General features: G+C 43.0%; 4 protein-coding genes across 4 annotated transcripts; all 4 read left to right on the top strand.

Moving 5' to 3' along the window:
* The first annotated feature begins 1,135 nt into the window (after window positions 1–1,135).
* Window positions 1,136–2,266, top strand: LOC123450126 (germin-like protein 8-5). Its single transcript, XM_045127528.1, has 2 exons — window positions 1,136–1,394; window positions 1,522–2,266. The coding sequence occupies exons 1-2, from the start codon at window positions 1,274–1,276 to the stop codon at window positions 2,088–2,090; spliced, it is 690 nt and encodes a 229-aa protein (XP_044983463.1). The 5' UTR covers window positions 1,136–1,273; the 3' UTR covers window positions 2,091–2,266.
* Window positions 2,267–6,571: 4,305 nt separating this feature from the next.
* On the top strand, window positions 6,572–7,618 carry LOC123450129 (germin-like protein 8-11). Its single transcript, XM_045127530.1, has 2 exons — window positions 6,572–6,748; window positions 6,880–7,618. Exons 1-2 carry the CDS (start codon window positions 6,628–6,630, stop codon window positions 7,446–7,448), a joined length of 690 nt encoding a protein of 229 aa, XP_044983465.1. The 5' UTR covers window positions 6,572–6,627; the 3' UTR covers window positions 7,449–7,618.
* A 3,061-nt stretch (window positions 7,619–10,679) lies between these two features.
* Window positions 10,680–11,810, top strand: LOC123450130 (germin-like protein 8-5). The gene is made up of 2 exons (XM_045127531.1): window positions 10,680–10,938; window positions 11,066–11,810. The coding sequence occupies exons 1-2, from the start codon at window positions 10,818–10,820 to the stop codon at window positions 11,632–11,634; spliced, it is 690 nt and encodes a 229-aa protein (XP_044983466.1). The 5' UTR covers window positions 10,680–10,817; the 3' UTR covers window positions 11,635–11,810.
* Window positions 11,811–16,102: 4,292 nt separating this feature from the next.
* On the top strand, window positions 16,103–17,151 carry LOC123450131 (germin-like protein 8-11). The gene is made up of 2 exons (XM_045127532.1): window positions 16,103–16,288; window positions 16,420–17,151. Exons 1-2 carry the CDS (start codon window positions 16,168–16,170, stop codon window positions 16,986–16,988), a joined length of 690 nt encoding a protein of 229 aa, XP_044983467.1. The 5' UTR covers window positions 16,103–16,167; the 3' UTR covers window positions 16,989–17,151.
* Window positions 17,152–17,329: the final 178 nt, after the last annotated feature.

Raw genomic sequence — 17,329 nt, forward strand, 5'->3', positions numbered from 1 at the left:
GAAGGTTTTCTTGATGTTTTTTATCCCAATACATCTGGGACTCCAACGGGAATATTTACAACTTGCACTGAGATTCGTTGTATTCTCTGTCTCCTAGAAATTTGAGGACACTGTTTATTTTGTGAAGAAATGAATAAGACGGACGACTCTAGGGCGGTAGTTATGTTTTTTATGGGGCACTGAACCTTTCGGCCTTTCTGTTGTAATTCTGAATATGCCTTATTTTTCTCGCAAAAAATAAAGAATATGCCTTGTTTTTATGCAGTCGTCTAGCTTTGAATGTGTTCCAGTGTCGGTTTTGGAGCGAGTAAATAACTTTCTGAATGTAAGCACTTGAACTCGAGCTATCTTGTCGTGTTGGCTTGAAACTGCCCAGCCCTGGACGAGTTCTCGTTCCCGGAGAAGACGATGGTGGTGCTGGGCAGTTAGGAGGGCATCCCGGTGGACATCATCCAGGAGGCGGTGGACGTGTGCGTCGAGATCCCGCAGCTGGGCGTCGTCCGGTCGCTCAACGTCCGTGTCAGCGCCGCCATCGCCATCTGGGACTACACCCGCCAGCAGCGGGCCCGCTCCTCCTCCTCGCGGTAGGTAGCTTCCCGCTCTTCCTTGTTGGAGTGTAAATCAGCCATGCTTGTTGTTGTAAGATGCATGGACCTGAACATCCATGGCAAAAACTAGTCATGAACCTTAGTCAGGACTAGATTGTTAGATTTATGAACTGAATTGGTCATGACGAAAATTCTTTGGCAAGAAAATTTTAACTGCTCTTGCTCTCCATCGTCCATTAATTAATGTCGTTGCTTCTTCCTTCAAGTACTCAACCATTTGGAGAGAAATTTGACCAGGCAACTGTATATCTGGTTGACGTAATCATATGATACGTATTAGGTGCGTTAATGCATGGATCGACGCGCCATGATTTCTTCCTTGTTTGACACAATCAAAACTATTGCTCATAGAAATTGTTACTAAGAGGTCTACATCACATGGAGTACCTTAATTTGCTTCTCTATTTATTAAAGGGAAAAACGTGTATCAAAGATTTGAATATGGCTGACCACATCTCAAAAGTTTATGCAGACTAATCTAGTCGGCAGCCAAAGACCATTTCTATCCGTTGGGCGGTTCCACTTGACTATGTCCATTACTCATGAGTTCCACCTGCTCGCCATGCCTATATAAAAACATACATCCCCAGCATGTTCCAACCATCACTCACCCAACAAACATCTCAGGAATATAGGAGAAAACAAGACCCAAAGGAGCTGAAAAAATGGCATCCTCCCCTACCTTCCTTCTCCTCGTTGCTCTTTTCGCCTTGATCTCATGGCAGGCTGTTGCCTCCGACCCTGGCCCGCTCCAGGACTTTTGTGTTGCCGACATGCATTCACCAGGTACTGCTTACTTCCCGCTTTCCCGTCGTACTATCACCAAGAAATGAATTTCTGAAAATTACCTGTATGTTAAAATCACTTCCTAGTAATACCTAAGCTTACACCCTACATCTCCTCTATGCACCAGTGCGTGTCAATGGGTTTGTTTGCAAGAACCCGATGGATGTCAACGCTGATGACTTCTTCAAGGCAGCCGCCCTCGACAAGCCTAGGGTGACCAACAAGGTTGGGTCCAACGTTACCTTGATCAACGTCATGCAGATTGCTGGACTCAACACCCTCGGCATCTCAATTGCACGCATCGACTATGCTCCTTTGGGTCAGAACCCACCACACACGCACCCTCGTGCCACTGAGATCCTCACGGTACTCGAGGGGACACTGTATGTCGGATTTGTCACGTCCAACCTGCCCGCCCCCAACAGAAACAAGTTCCTCTCCAAGGTGCTCAACAAAGGTGATGTGTTTGTCTTCCCCATGGGGCTCATTCACTTTCAGTTCAACCCCAACCCCCACCAGCCCGCCGTTGCCATTGCCGCGCTCAGCAGCCAGAACCCAGGGGCTATCACAATTGCCAATGCTGTTTTTGGGTCAGACCCAACAATATCAGATGATGTTCTTGCCAAGGCGTTTCAGGTGGAAAAGAATACAATAGATTGGCTCCAGGCTCAGTTCTGGGAGAACAACCAAAACTAAGTCAGGCATTGGGTGATTACCCGGAAGATTAGTGCATAAACCAAGGAATTAGTTAAGTTTCTAGACATGCATCATAAGCTGTAAAATTAATGGAGCATATGTCAGGCCGGTGTGTGTATGTAAACATTGAATGCATTTCTTCCTTCCAAATAATTGACAATACCATTTTTTTATCACACTGATATGATCTCATATGCTTTTTTGGTTATGATGTCTCGTATTTCTCACAACAAATCAAAATTTCGGTTCTTTTCCCCTTGTTCTAAAACAATAGATGATTAGGTTAAAAAAGAAACAATACACAATTATGTGGTAATTTAAATATGTTTGATGCTAGGGTTGAACACCTACGACTTTCTTGCAATACATGTGAAGTATGCGATGGTTGGAGCCCGATTGTGCTCAAGATTGAAACGTGAAAGTTGAGTGTGCGAAAGTTGCTTCCTTGAGTCGTTGTTCTGGTATCTCGCTTTCTGGTGCATGCAATAGGAAATTTACGGTTCCTATGTAATGTTTTAGATTCATGTTGGTTCAAACTCTTGCAAGTTCGATTGGCGGATGCTTTGATGGGAGTTAATGAGGTGATTCGTTTTATCAAAAAACTCGTAGCATTATTTGTTTTTCTTAAGTTGAGAACTAGAAATACTCCCTCGATTCCTAAATATAGATCTTTGTAGAGGTTCCTACATGGACTATATACGGATGTGTGTAGACATATTTTAGAGTGTACGTTCACTCCTTTTTCTCCGTATGTAGTCCATATTAAAATCTCTAGAAATACTTATATTTAAGAAGAGAGGGAGTACGATTTTCACCAAGTTCTAGAACCTGGACATACCGGAGACCAGGTTCAAAAAATCAGCTCCATCAATATACAGAATAAACGATTATTACCTACCCCCTTGCCCCCCCCCCCCCCCAAAAAAAAACAGATTATAATTTGAGTTGCTTGTTTGTAACAAGCTTGTCATAGAAGTATTTTATCCCTAAAACGTACTTCGGCCTGCTTCCCATACATAAAGTCCAATGCTTACAAGGTGTGGAGGAAATCATCATACACGATGATGGAAGAAAGCTTGGCAAAACAAGCCAAACATGCTAACAAGCACATGAAGTGCACAATTAGATGCCTCCAACATGCCATCGAGAGGAAGAACATGAGAGGTTGGACCAACTGAAGATTCAACTAGCACCACTGGCGACATTCAACCACGCGCCAGTTGGAGGAAAATGCTGGACTTCATCGCGCCATCGCCAGCCAATGGATGTCGAAGAGGACCATCTAACTAAAGCAAGGAACGTTGACTGCGAGCAGACATGATGAAAGGATGACGTTGTTGCGTGTAGAAGATAGGTGCAAGAAAAACCGTGAGTCACGGGAGGTGAGGTAGGGTCAATTGTTTCGTCATACCGTTCCAAACAAGCCACCACAAATGAAGGACAACTGCACTCACTAGTGACTCCTCGAAGAGGGTCACGACGCAATACGCCGCCACCATCCATCTGTATGTGCGCATAAGGGTTTTCACCTTGAGTTGAGAGGGCGAGAGAGCCATGGCGACGACCCCAAGAGGGACATGACTACCAAGACATCACGTTACCAGCACGGAGGCGTCGAGCTTTCGCTTGGACCACAACTCACACTTAGTCAAGGGGACTTGGGCCACCAGATCCACCATGATGGGCCCCAGACTCCAGATTAGGCTCGACCAGGCCCAAGCCCACGACCATGAACAGATCCAGTCGAGCCTAGTAGTGCCGACGAACCCACCTAACCATTCCGGGTGGGTGCAGGGAGGAGCTCATCGGTGGCGGAACCTCTCCCATGAGAGGTGATGGGCAACCACGTCATGTCTGACCACAGTCACCCCTCACAAGTCAACGACCATGATGCTGGTTGATCTGGGAAAACACCGACTTTTCGCAGAGTTCCGTTACCCAGTCATGAACCAGGTGAACCACGTTCCCACAAGCCACGCCTTGCAACCTCATGCCAACGGCTTGCTTCCGGCTGTGAGGGATAGCAGCGCCAAAAGTGTGAGGTCCTAGGAGCAACCCAGAGAGACCAGGGAGTGGAGTGGAGAGACGGGACACAACGCTGCTGCCTAAAGTAACCCCGGGCTTTGCTGTGCATGATGTTGATCGACGACGGTGTGGGAAGGATGAGAGTGTGGGGTCCTAGGGACGGCGGCCGAGATCGTCTCTCATGTCGTCCACGAGGATGATGTTGGGTCATGTATTTTTTGGATGCATTTTATTTGTCTGATGGGAACATATTTTTTGTATCAAAACTACCAACAACACTTAATGTAATTAACCATTTTAACACAATTTTGACCGAGTAATATCTTATTGATGTGATGATAACAGGGGCGGTACATATAATAGCTGTGTATTAGGTGCATTCATGCATGGAGTAACACACCTCTGACTTATTCCTCATTGACACATGCGTCATCTTCCAACCTAATATTTTTTTATATCACTAGATGACTCAAATTGCAAAGTTTTTCAGTTTATTTTTTCCATTGGTTTTGATGAATGGTAAGATATTGCATTATATCTCTGGCCACGCTTTTTACCATATGTATGTTAAGTTGTTAACGCACATCGCTAAATGTATAATTATGTGAATGTTCTTTTTATCCCATGACATATCTCGTGCATAGTGTTGTTCATGACTAATCCGGTGGCAAATATATAGTTTGCTTATGTTAGTGGCCACATCTTGAAAAGCTTGATTGCACGCATTCTGTAGCAACTTAAAATAATGGAGAGAATAGACCAAGCTAACAAGGTGACCTTTTCTAGGTAGAAAACGATTGCTTTACATAACTTCACATATCTCAACTGCTCTTTGATCTCGTGCGCATCAATTCTCACTATGACCAAGTATAAGTATATGGTACCTAATAAACTATGGTGGTGGTTGGTGCCTTTTCATGGAACCAACCCTGCATGCATTGTGCTGACTTGAATGAGATGGATAACGTAATTACTACTGATATGTACATAAAAAGATTCAGTAGCGCTTAAGCAAATTAAAAGCAAACTTGAGAAGTTTATGACAAAATTAATCAGAAGCCAATAGACAATTATATGATTATATGGTAATGTGCTCACAGGTTGCAATGTGCAAGCTGAATGTGCAAAAGTTGCTTCCTGGAGTCGTTGTTATGGTCTGCCTTTCCTGGTGCATGTCATAAGTAGTTTACGGTATTTCTATTTTTCTTGAGTGTTTTGTTTTAGCTTCCTTTTGGTTCAAAAATCTAAGTTTGATTGATCATTCCCCAGCAAACTTTTTTAGATATTTGACCCCACAATAAAACTATTATTTGAGTTCTTTTTCTAACCAGCTTGTGATAGAAGTAATTAAATCATTTGATGAAAACTTCTTTCTATCTAAAACAGCCAACACACACCTCGAAGAAATTAATAAGTTTATGACTGGTTGCCCGACCTAGTCTAGTCATTGGATGAGTACTTACTGGTGCCGTGAACCTAGTCACGAAGGCAAACCAGATTGTTAGATTTATACACTGAACTGGTCATGCATGATAAAACTCTTAGCAAGAGGGTGTTGACTAGTCTTGCTAAGATCGTATGGAAACTTCCTGCTCTCCATCATCATGACCTTTGTATCAACTCTCCTTTTGGTTGGGTATTTCGTGCATTAATGTCGCCGCTTCTTCCTGTAATTAAGTACTCAACCACTTCGAGAGACATCTGACAAAGTAAATATCGAATTGACATGTTGATAACGTACAGGGGCTGCTATAAATCCTCTAACTACTCCGTCGTCTTATGTTGCTGGATTTCATGACAAATATATTGGCAAATAATATATAGTTTCATAGTTTGAAAAGCGGGACTGCGCACATGATTCTATATCAACTTCTGGAAAGAACCTGTAGTAGTAGTCACTCTGTATGTCTTTAGAAGTCATGCAGACATGAATCAAGCGCATGTGCAAATAGGTGACTTTGTCTATGTCGGCCCCGAGTTAGAAAATGAGTGATTGCTTTACATGACATGGCTTTTCTCAACTGCTCTTTGACTGGTTTCGTACGCATTGGCTCCAACTATGACCAAGTATATGATATCTAATTTTACTAGTGTCAGATGTTTCTTGTCTTAATTAAATATCATTTTCTTGACAGTGATGTGTGGTGCATTTTCTAGGAATCAGTCCTGCATGCATTTCGGGACTCAGGTGAGATGGAGAAACATTCATAATTACTACTCAGCCGAACACATCACCACAGAGTAGCTATTATATGGCTGTATACCCTGCATTGCTTCTTTGAAGGAAAAACATGTCTTAAAAGGTAACTCATAAAGTTTATATAAAATAGTTTAATCAGCCATCATAGACCATTTCAATATGTTGGTCGGTTCCAGTTGGCCAAGTCTATTATTGCTCACGAGTTCATGCACTGCTTGCTGCGCCTATATAAACACATACATTCCCAGCATATCCAAACCATCACTCACGCCACAACCACAAACAGGAACACAAGACAAGGAAATCAATAAGATGGCATCCTCCTGTTCCTTCCTTCTCCTCGCTGCTCTTCTTGCGTTGGTCTCATGGCAGGCAACTTCCTCCGACCCTAGCCCACTCCAAGACTTTTGTGTGGCCGACATGCATTCACCAGGTACAGTACGGCTTCTTACCATGCTTTCACCAAATACATATGCTGAAATTAATTTCTAAAAATTATATGCATGTTCATATCACTTCCTAGTAATACCCAAGCTTACACTCTACATCTCCTCTATTCACCAGTGCGTGTAAATGGGTTTGTTTGCAAGAACCCTATGGATGTAAACGCTGATGACTTCTTCAAGGCAGCCGCCCTCGACAAGCCTAGGGTGACAAACAAGGTTGGCTCCAACGTCACCTTGATCAACGTCATGCAGATTGCTGGACTCAACACCCTCGGCATCTCAATTGCGCGCATCGACTATGCTCCCTTGGGTCAGAACCCGCCACATACGCACCCTCGCGCCACTGAGATCCTCACGGTACTCGAGGGGACACTGTATGTCGGATTTGTCACATCCAACCTGCCTGCACCCAACAGAAACAAGTTCCTCTCGAAGGTGCTCAACAAAGGTGATGTATTTGTCTTCCCCGTGGGGCTCATTCACTTTCAGTTCAACCCCAACCCCCATCAGCCCGCTGTTGCAATTGCCGCGCTCAGCAGCCAGAACCCAGGGGCTATCACAATTGCCAATGCAGTGTTTGGGTCAGACCCAGCAATATCAGATGATGTTCTTGCCAAGGCGTTTCAGGTGGAAAAGAATACTATAGACTGGCTCCAGGCTCAGTTCTGGGAGAACAACCACAATTAAGTCACACATTGGGTGATTACACGGACGACACGTGCGTAAATTAAGGGCATGATTGAGTTCCTAGATATGCATCCTAATTTATAAAATAAAAGGAGCATATGTAATTGTGTGCCTGTAATCAGTGAATGTATTTCTACCTTTTAAATAATCAAAAATATTGTTTTTTATCACACTGATATGATCTCACATGCTTTTTTTTGGTTCTACTGTGTCGTATTTCTCATAATTGATCAATATTTTGGGTTCTTTTCCCCTTATTCTGAAATAATATATGATTAGGTTAAAAAAAAGAAACAATACAAGATTATTTGGTAATGCAGTATTTGTTTGACGCTGGTGTTGAACACGTATTATTATCTGGCAATACATGTGAAGTATGCGATGGGTGGAGCCCGATTGTGCTCAGGATTTAAATGTGAATGTGGAATGTGCAAAAGTTGCTTCCTGGACTTGTTGTTCTGGTCTCTCGCTTTCTGGTGCATGAAATTAGAAATATACAGTTCCTCCATGTAATATTTTTAGCTTCCTTTTGGTTCAAAGCTCTTGTAAGTTCGATTGACGGCTGCTTTGATGGAAATCGATGAGGTGGCTCATTTTATCTAAATTCTTATGAGTAGTATTTTTGATTTTCTTAAGTTGGGAACTAAAAACACGTTTTTTTACTAAGTTTTGGAAACTGGGCACAACGGAGTCGAGATTTTAAACATTAGCTCCAACATACATATAAAAAATATGCATAAATGTAGAAAATAAACTTATTACCGGAAGTGCCTAATGACACACCTCGAGCATGCTGGCGGAAGGGAGCAGATGAGAAGCTGGACCACCTTAAGACTCAACCAGGACCGATGACGACATTCATCCACGAGCCACCTGGAAGAAAACACCTGACTTCGTCGTACTGTCACCTTTGAACTACAGTTGCATGTCGGAGACGACCCGCTGCTTAAACCAAGTAGTGTCTTGACCATACCAGCAGACATGATGAAAGGAGGACATTGTTGCATGTACTACAAGATATGTGCATGCAATACCGTGAGTCATTTGATTTAAGGCAGGGTCGATTGGATCGCCATACCATTCCGAACACACCACCGTAAATGGAGAGTGTTGATTGCACACATTCTGTAGCAACTTAAAAGAATGGAGAGTGTTAGAACTAGCCGCTTGCCGTAGATCAGATCGCCGTCGTACGCCAACACAACTATAACCGAAACTAGAACAAAACCTGCACGCTACGAGCTAAAAGCAAGCAAGCTGGCTGGTGGATCGATTGTTGGGCTAGCTAGCTATGGAACTGATGTATTCTGCCGTCCGGCTAGATAAATCTCAATCGGAACTACACCAAAGTATAGCACGCAAACACACGAGATAATCTTACAGGAGAGGAGATCAAGCTAAGCAGACGACTTTGTCTGTGTAGAAAACGATTGCTTTACATAACTTACATCTCTCAACTCCTCTTTGACCTCGTGTGCATCAGTTCTCACCATGACCAAGTATACGTATATGATATCTAATAAACTATGATGATGGGTGGCGACTTTTCATGAAACCAGCGCTCCATGCATTGTGCTGACTTGGTTGAGATGGATAAATAATTGTAATTACTACTCAGCCATACATCGGATGATGCATTAGCGCTTAAGCATATTAAAAAGCAAACTTGAAAAGTTTATGCAAAATACTATTCAGAAGCCAATAGATGATTATTTAGTAATGTGCTCAGAGGTTTCAACGTGCAAGTTGAATGTGCAAACGTTGCTTCCTTGAGTCGTTGTTGTGGTCTGCCTTTCCGGGGCATGTAATAAGTAGTTTACGGTAGTTCCTGGAGTATAGCCCACATACTTGGGCTATACTTCTCTCAGTGATAAAACTTCTCTCTGTGTACCATCACGAGTTTACTCATAGATTTCTTCCGTAACTAATAGTGTCAAGTTATACACTTATATATACCTTAGTTTTCTCTAAAAGAAACCGATATACCTTACTTGATGTCCTTCTCTTAATCTAGAAAGGTGTTAATTATAAATATTTCCATCTTGAGTGTTTGTATCCTCCGTATATGTTTTGATTACAGGCTCAAAGTTTCAATTGAAGGTTTTCTTGATGTTTTTTATCCCAATACATCTGGGACTCCAACGGGAATATTTACAACTTGCACTGAGATTCGTTGTATTCTCTGTCTCCTAGAAATTTGAGGACACTGTTTATTTTGTGAAGAAATGAATAAGACGGACGACTCTAGGGCGGTAGTTATGTTTTTTATGGGGCACTGAACCTTTCGGCCTTTCTGTTGTAATTCTGAATATGCCTTATTTTTCTCGCAAAAAATAAAGAATATGCCTTGTTTTTATGCAGTCGTCTAGCTTTGAATGTGTTCCAGTGTCGGTTTTGGAGCGAGTAAATAACTTTCTGAATGTAAGCACTTGAACTTGAGCTATCTTGTCGTGTTGGCTTGAAACTGCCCAGCCCTGGACGAGTTCTCGTTCCCGGAGAAGACGATGGTGGTGCTGGGCAGTTAGGAGGGCATCCCGGTGGACATCATCCAGGAGGCGGTGGACGTGTGCGTCGAGATCCCGCAGCTGGGCGTCGTCCGGTCGCTCAACGTCCGTGTCAGCGCCGCCATCGCCATCTGGGACTACACCCGCCAGCAGCGGGCCCGCTCCTCCTCCTCGCGGTAGGTAGCTTCCCGCTCTTCCTTGTTGGAGTGTAAATCAGCCATGCTTGTTGTTGTAAGATGCATGGACCTGAACATCCATGGCAAAAACTAGTCATGAACCTTAGTCAGGACTAGATTGTTAGATTTATGAACTGAATTGGTCATGACGAAAATTCTTTGGCAAGAAAATTTTAACTGCTCTTGCTCTCCATCGTCCATTAATTAATGTCGTTGCTTCTTCCTTCAAGTACTCAACCATTTGGAGAGAAATTTGACCAGGCAACTGTATATCTGGTTGACGTAATCATATGATACGTATTAGGTGCGTTAATGCATGGATCGACGCGCCATGATTTCTTCCTTGTTTGACACAATCAAAACTATTGCTCATAGAAATTGTTACTAAGAGGTCTACATCACATGGAGTACCTTAATTTGCTTCTCTATTTATTAAAGGGAAAAACGTGTATCAAAGATTTGAATATGGCTGACCACATCTCAAAAGTTTATGCAGACTAATCTAGTCGGCAGCCAAAGACCATTTCTATCCGTTGGGCGGTTCCACTTGACTATGTCCATTACTCATGAGTTCCACCTGCTCGCCATGCCTATATAAAAACATACATCCCCAGCATGTTCCAACCATCACTCACCCAACAAACATCTCAGGAATATAGGAGAAAACAAGACCCAAAGGAGCTGAAAAAATGGCATCCTCCCCTACCTTCCTTCTCCTCGTTGCTCTTTTCGCCTTGATCTCATGGCAGGCTGTTGCCTCCGACCCTGGCCCGCTCCAGGACTTTTGTGTTGCCGACATGCATTCACCAGGTACTTCTTACTTCCCGCTTTCCCGTCGTACTATCACCAAGAAATGAATTTCTGAAAATTACCTGTATGTTAAAATCACTTCCTAGTAATACCTAAGCTTACACCCTACATCTCCTCTATGCACCAGTGCGTGTCAATGGGTTTGTTTGCAAGAACCCGATGGATGTCAACGCTGATGACTTCTTCAAGGCAGCCGCCCTCGACAAGCCTAGGGTGACCAACAAGGTTGGGTCCAACGTTACCTTGATCAACGTCATGCAGATTGCTGGACTCAACACCCTCGGCATCTCAATTGCACGCATCGACTATGCTCCTTTGGGTCAGAACCCACCACACACGCACCCTCGTGCCACTGAGATCCTCACGGTACTCGAGGGGACACTGTATGTCGGATTTGTCACGTCCAACCTGCCCGCCCCCAACAGAAACAAGTTCCTCTCCAAGGTGCTCAACAAAGGTGATGTGTTTGTCTTCCCCATGGGGCTCATTCACTTTCAGTTCAACCCCAACCCCCACCAGCCCGCCGTTGCCATTGCCGCGCTCAGCAGCCAGAACCCAGGGGCTATCACAATTGCCAATGCTGTTTTTGGGTCAGACCCAACAATATCAGATGATGTTCTTGCCAAGGCGTTTCAGGTGGAAAAGAATACAATAGATTGGCTCCAGGCTCAGTTCTGGGAGAACAACCAAAACTAAGTCAGGCATTGGGTGATTACCCGGAAGATTAGTGCATAAACCAAGGAATTAGTTAAGTTTCTAGACATGCATCATAAGCTGTAAAATTAATGGAGCATATGTCAGGCCGGTGTGTGTATGTAAACATTGAATGCATTTCTTCCTTCCAAATAATTGACAATACCATTTTTTTATCACACTGATATGATCTCATATGCTTTTTTGGTTATGATGTCTCGTATTTCTCACAACAAATCAAAATTTCGGTTCTTTTCCCCTTGTTCTAAAACAATAGATGATTAGGTTAAAAAAGAAACAATACACAATTATGTGGTAATTTAAATATGTTTGATGCTAGGGTTGAACACCTACGACTTTCTTGCAATACATGTGAAGTATGCGATGGTTGGAGCCCGATTGTGCTCAAGATTGAAACGTGAAAGTTGAGTGTGCGAAAGTTGCTTCCTTGAGTCGTTGTTCTGGTATCTCGCTTTCTGGTGCATGCAATAGGAAATTTACGGTTCCTATGTAATGTTTTAGATTCATGTTGGTTCAAACTCTTGCAAGTTCGATTGGCGGATGCTTTGATGGGAGTTAATGAGGTGATTCGTTTTATCAAAAAACTCGTAGCATTATTTGTTTTTCTTAAGTTGAGAACTAGAAATACTCCCTCGATTCCTAAATATAGATCTTTGTAGAGGTTCCTACATGGACTATATACGGATGTGTGTAGACATATTTTAGAGTGTACGTTCACTCCTTTTTCTCCGTATGTAGTCCATATTAAAATCTCTAGAAATACTTATATTTAAGAAGAGAGGGAGTACGATTTTCACCAAGTTCTAGAACCTGGACATACCGGAGACCAGGTTCAAAAAATCAGCTCCATCAATATACAGAATAAACGATTATTACCTACCCCCTTGCCCCCCCCCCCAAAAAAAAACAGATTATAATTTGAGTTGCTTGTTTGTAACAAGCTTGTCATAGAAGTATTTTATCCCTAAAACGTACTTCGGCCTGCTTCCCATACATAAAGTCCAATGCTTACAAGGTGTGGAGGAAATCATCATACACGATGATGGAAGAAAGCTTGGCAAAACAAGCCAAACATGCTAACAAGCACATGAAGTGCACAATTAGATGCCTCCAACATGCCATCGAGAGGAAGAACATGAGAGGTTGGACCAACTGAAGATTCAACTAGCACCACTGGCGACATTCAACCACGCGCCAGTTGGAGGAAAATGCTGGACTTCATCGCGCCATCGCCAGCCAATGGATGTCGAAGAGGACCATCTAACTAAAGCAAGGAACGTTGACTGCGAGCAGACATGATGAAAGGATGACGTTGTTGCGTGTAGAAGATAGGTGCAAGAAAAACCGTGAGTCACGGGAGGTGAGGTAGGGTCAATTGTTTCGTCATACCGTTCCAAACAAGCCACCACAAATGAAGGACAACTGCACTCACTAGTGACTCCCCGAAGAGGGTCACGACGCAATACGCCGCCACCATCCATCTGTATGTGCGCATAAGGGTTTTCACCTTGAGTTGAGAGGGCGAGAGAGCCATGGCGACGACCCCAAGAGGGACATGACTACCAAGACATCACGTTACCAGCACGGAGGCGTCGAGCTTTCGCTTGGACCACAACTCACACTTAGTCAAGGGGACTTGGGCCACCAGATCCACCATGATGGGCCCCAGACTCCAGATTAGGCTCGACCAAGCCCAAGCCCACGACCATGAACAGATCCAGTCGAGCCTAGTAGTGCCGACGAACCCACCTAACCATTCCGGGTGGGTGCAGGGAGGAGCTCATCGGTGGCGGAACCTCTCCCATGAGAGGTGATGGGCAACCACGTCATGTCTGACCACAGTCACCCCTCACAAGTCAACGACCATGATGCTGGTTGATCTGGGAAAACACCGACTTTTCGCAGAGTTCCGTTACCCAGTCATGAACCAGGTGAACCACGTTCCCACAAGCCACGCCTTGCAACCTCATGCCAACGGCTTGCTTCCGGCTGTGAGGGATAGCAGCGCCAAAAGTGTGAGGTCCTAGGAGCAACCCAGAGAGACCAGGGAGTGGAGTGGAGAGACGGGACACAACGCTGCTGCCTAAAGTAACCCCGGGCTTTGCTGTGCATGATGTTGATCGACGACGGTGTGGGAAGGATGAGAGTGTGGGGTCCTAGGGACGGCGGCCGAGATCGTCTCTCATGTCGTCCACGAGGATGATGTTGGGTCATGTATTTTTTGGATGCATTTTATTTGTCTGATGGGAACATATTTTTTGTATCAAAACTACCAACAACACTTAATGTAATTAACCATTTTAACACAATTTTGACCGAGTAATATCTTATTGATGTGATGATAACAGGGGCGGTACATATAATAGTTGTGTATTAGGTGCATTCATGCATGGAGTAACACACCTCTGACTTATTCCTCATTGACACATGCGTCATCTTCCAACCTAATATTTTTTTATATCACTAGATGACTCAAATTGCAAAGTTTTTCAGTTTATTTTTTCCATTGGTTTTGATGAATGGTAAGATATTGCATTATATCTCTGGCCACGCTTTTTACCATATGTATGTTAAGTTGTTAACGCACATCGCTAAATGTATAATTATGTGAATGTTCTTTTTATCCCATGACATATCTCGTGCATAGTGTTGTTCATGACTAATCCGGTGGCAAATATATAGTTTGCTTATGTTAGTGGCCACATCTTGAAAAGCTTGATTGCACGCATTCTGTAGCAACTTAAAATAATGGAGAGAATAGACCAAGCTAACAAGGTGACCTTTTCTAGGTAGAAAACGATTGCTTTACATAACTTCACATATCTCAACTGCTCTTTGATCTCGTGCGCATCAATTCTCACTATGACCAAGTATAAGTATATGGTACCTAATAAACTATGGTGGTGGTTGGTGCCTTTTCATGGAACCAACCCTGCATGCATTGTGCTGACTTGAATGAGATGGATAACGTAATTACTACTGATATGTACATAAAAAGATTCAGTAGCGCTTAAGCAAATTAAAAGCAAACTTGAGAAGTTTATGACAAAATTAATCAGAAGCCAATAGACAATTATATGATTATATGGTAATGTGCTCACAGGTTGCAATGTGCAAGCTGAATGTGCAAAAGTTGCTTCCTGGAGTCGTTGTTATGGTCTGCCTTTCCTGGTGCATGTCATAAGTAGTTTATGGTATTTCTATTTTTCTTGACTGTTTTGTTTTAGCTTCCTTTTGGTTCAAAAATCTAAGTTTGATTGATCATTCCCCAGCAAACTTTTTTAGATATTTGACCCCACAATAAAACTATTATTTGAGTTCTTTTTGTAACCAGCTTGTGATAGAAGTAATTAAATCATTTGATGAAAACTTCTTTCTATCTAAAACAGCCAACACACACCTCGAAGAAATTAATAAGTTTATGACTGGTTGCCCGACCTAGTCTAGTCATTGGATGAGTACTTACTGGTGCCGTGAACCTAGTCACGAAGGCAAACCAGATTGTTAGATTTATACACTGAACTGGTCATGCATGATAAAACTCTTAGCAAGAGGGTGTTGACTAGTCTTGCTAAGATCGTATGGAAACTTCCTGCTCTCCATCATCATGATCTTTTTATCAACTCTCCTTTTGGTTGGGTATTTCGTGCATTAATGTCGCCGCTTCTTCCTGTAATTAAGTACTCAACCACTTTGAGAGATATCTGACAAAGTAAATATCAAATTGACATGTTGATAACGTACAGGGGCTGCTACAAATCCTCTAACTACTCCGTCGTCTTATGTTGCTGGATTTCATGACAAATATATTGGCAAATAATATATAGTTTCATAGTTTGAAAAGCGGGACTGCGCACATGATTCTATATCAACTTCTGGAAAGAACCTGTAGTAGTAGTCACTCTGTATGTCTTTAGAAGTCATGCAGACATGAATCAAGCGCATGTGCAAATAGGTGACTTTGTCTATGTCGGCCCCGAGTTAGAAAACGAGTGATTGCTTTACATGACATGGCTTTTCTCAACTGCTCTTTGACTGGTTTCGTACGCATTGGCTCCAACTATGACCAAGTATATGATATCTAATTTTACTAGTGTCAGATGTTTCTTGTCTTAATTAAATATCATTTTCTTGACAGTGATGTGTGGTGCATTTTCTAGGAATCAGTCCTGCATGCATTTCGGGACTCAGGTGAGATGGAGAAACATTCATAATTACTACTCAGCCGAACACATCACCACAGAGTAGCTATTATATGGCTGTATACCCTGCATTGCTTCTTTGAAGGGAAAACATGTCTTAAAAGGTAACTCATAAAGTTTATATAAAATAGTTTAATCAGCCATCATAGACCATTTCAATATGTTGGTCGGTTCCAGTTGGCCAAGTCTATTATTGCTCACGAGTTCATGCACTGCTTGCTGCGCCTATATAAACACATACATTCCCGGCATATCCAAACCATCACTCACGCCACAACCACAAACAGGAACACAAGACAGGGAAATCAATAAGATGGCATCCTCCTGTTCCTTCCTTCTCCTCGCTGCTCTTCTTGCGTTGGTCTCATGGCAGGCCACTTCCTCCGACCCTAGCCCACTCCAAGACTTTTGTGTGGCCGACATGCATTCACCAGGTACAGTACGGCTTCTTACCATGCTTTCACCAAATACATATGCTGAAATTAATTTCTAAAAATTATATGCATGTTCATATCACTTCCTAGTAATACCCAAGCTTACACTCTACATCTCCTCTATTCACCAGTGCGTGTAAATGGGTTTGTTTGCAAGAACCCTATGGATGTAAACGCTGATGACTTCTTCAAGGCAGCCGCCCTCGACAAGCCTAGGGTGACAAACAAGGTTGGCTCCAACGTCACCTTGATCAACGTCATGCAGATTGCTGGACTCAACACCCTCGGCATCTCAATTGCGCGCATCGACTATGCTCCCTTGGGTCAGAACCCGCCACATACGCACCCTCGCGCCACTGAGATCCTCACGGTACTCGAGGGGACACTGTATGTCGGATTTGTCACATCCAACCTGCCTGCACCCAACAGAAACAAGTTCCTCTCGAAGGTGCTCAACAAAGGTGATGTATTTGTCTTCCCCGTGGGGCTCATTCACTTTCAGTTCAACCCCAACCCCCACCAGCCCGCTGTTGCAATTGCCGCGCTCAGCAGCCAGAACCCAGGGGCTATCACAATTGCCAATGCAGTGTTTGGGTCAGACCCAGCAATATCAGATGATGTTCTTGCCAAGGCGTTTCAGGTGGAAAAGAATACTATAGACTGGCTCCAGGCTCAGTTCTGGGAGAACAACCACAATTAAGTCACACATTGGGTGATTATACACGTGCGTAAATTAAGGGCATGGTTGAGTTCCTAGATATGCATCCTAATTTATAAAATAAAAGGAGCATATGTAATTGTATGCCTGTAATCAGTGAATGTATTTCTACCTTTTAAATAATCAAAAATATTGTTTTTTATCACACTGATATGATCTCACATGCTTTTTTTTGGTTCTACTGTGTCGTATTTCTCATAATTGATCAATATTTTGGGTTCTTTTCCCCTTATTCTGATATAATATATGATTAGGTTAAAAAAAAGAAACAATACAAGATTATTTGGTAATGCAGTATTTGTTTGACGCTGGTGTTGAACACG

The sequence above is a fragment of the Hordeum vulgare genome, chromosome 4H (assembly GCF_904849725.1).
Source record: "Hordeum vulgare subsp. vulgare chromosome 4H, MorexV3_pseudomolecules_assembly, whole genome shotgun sequence".
Classification (NCBI taxonomy): Eukaryota; Viridiplantae; Streptophyta; class Magnoliopsida; order Poales; family Poaceae; genus Hordeum; species Hordeum vulgare.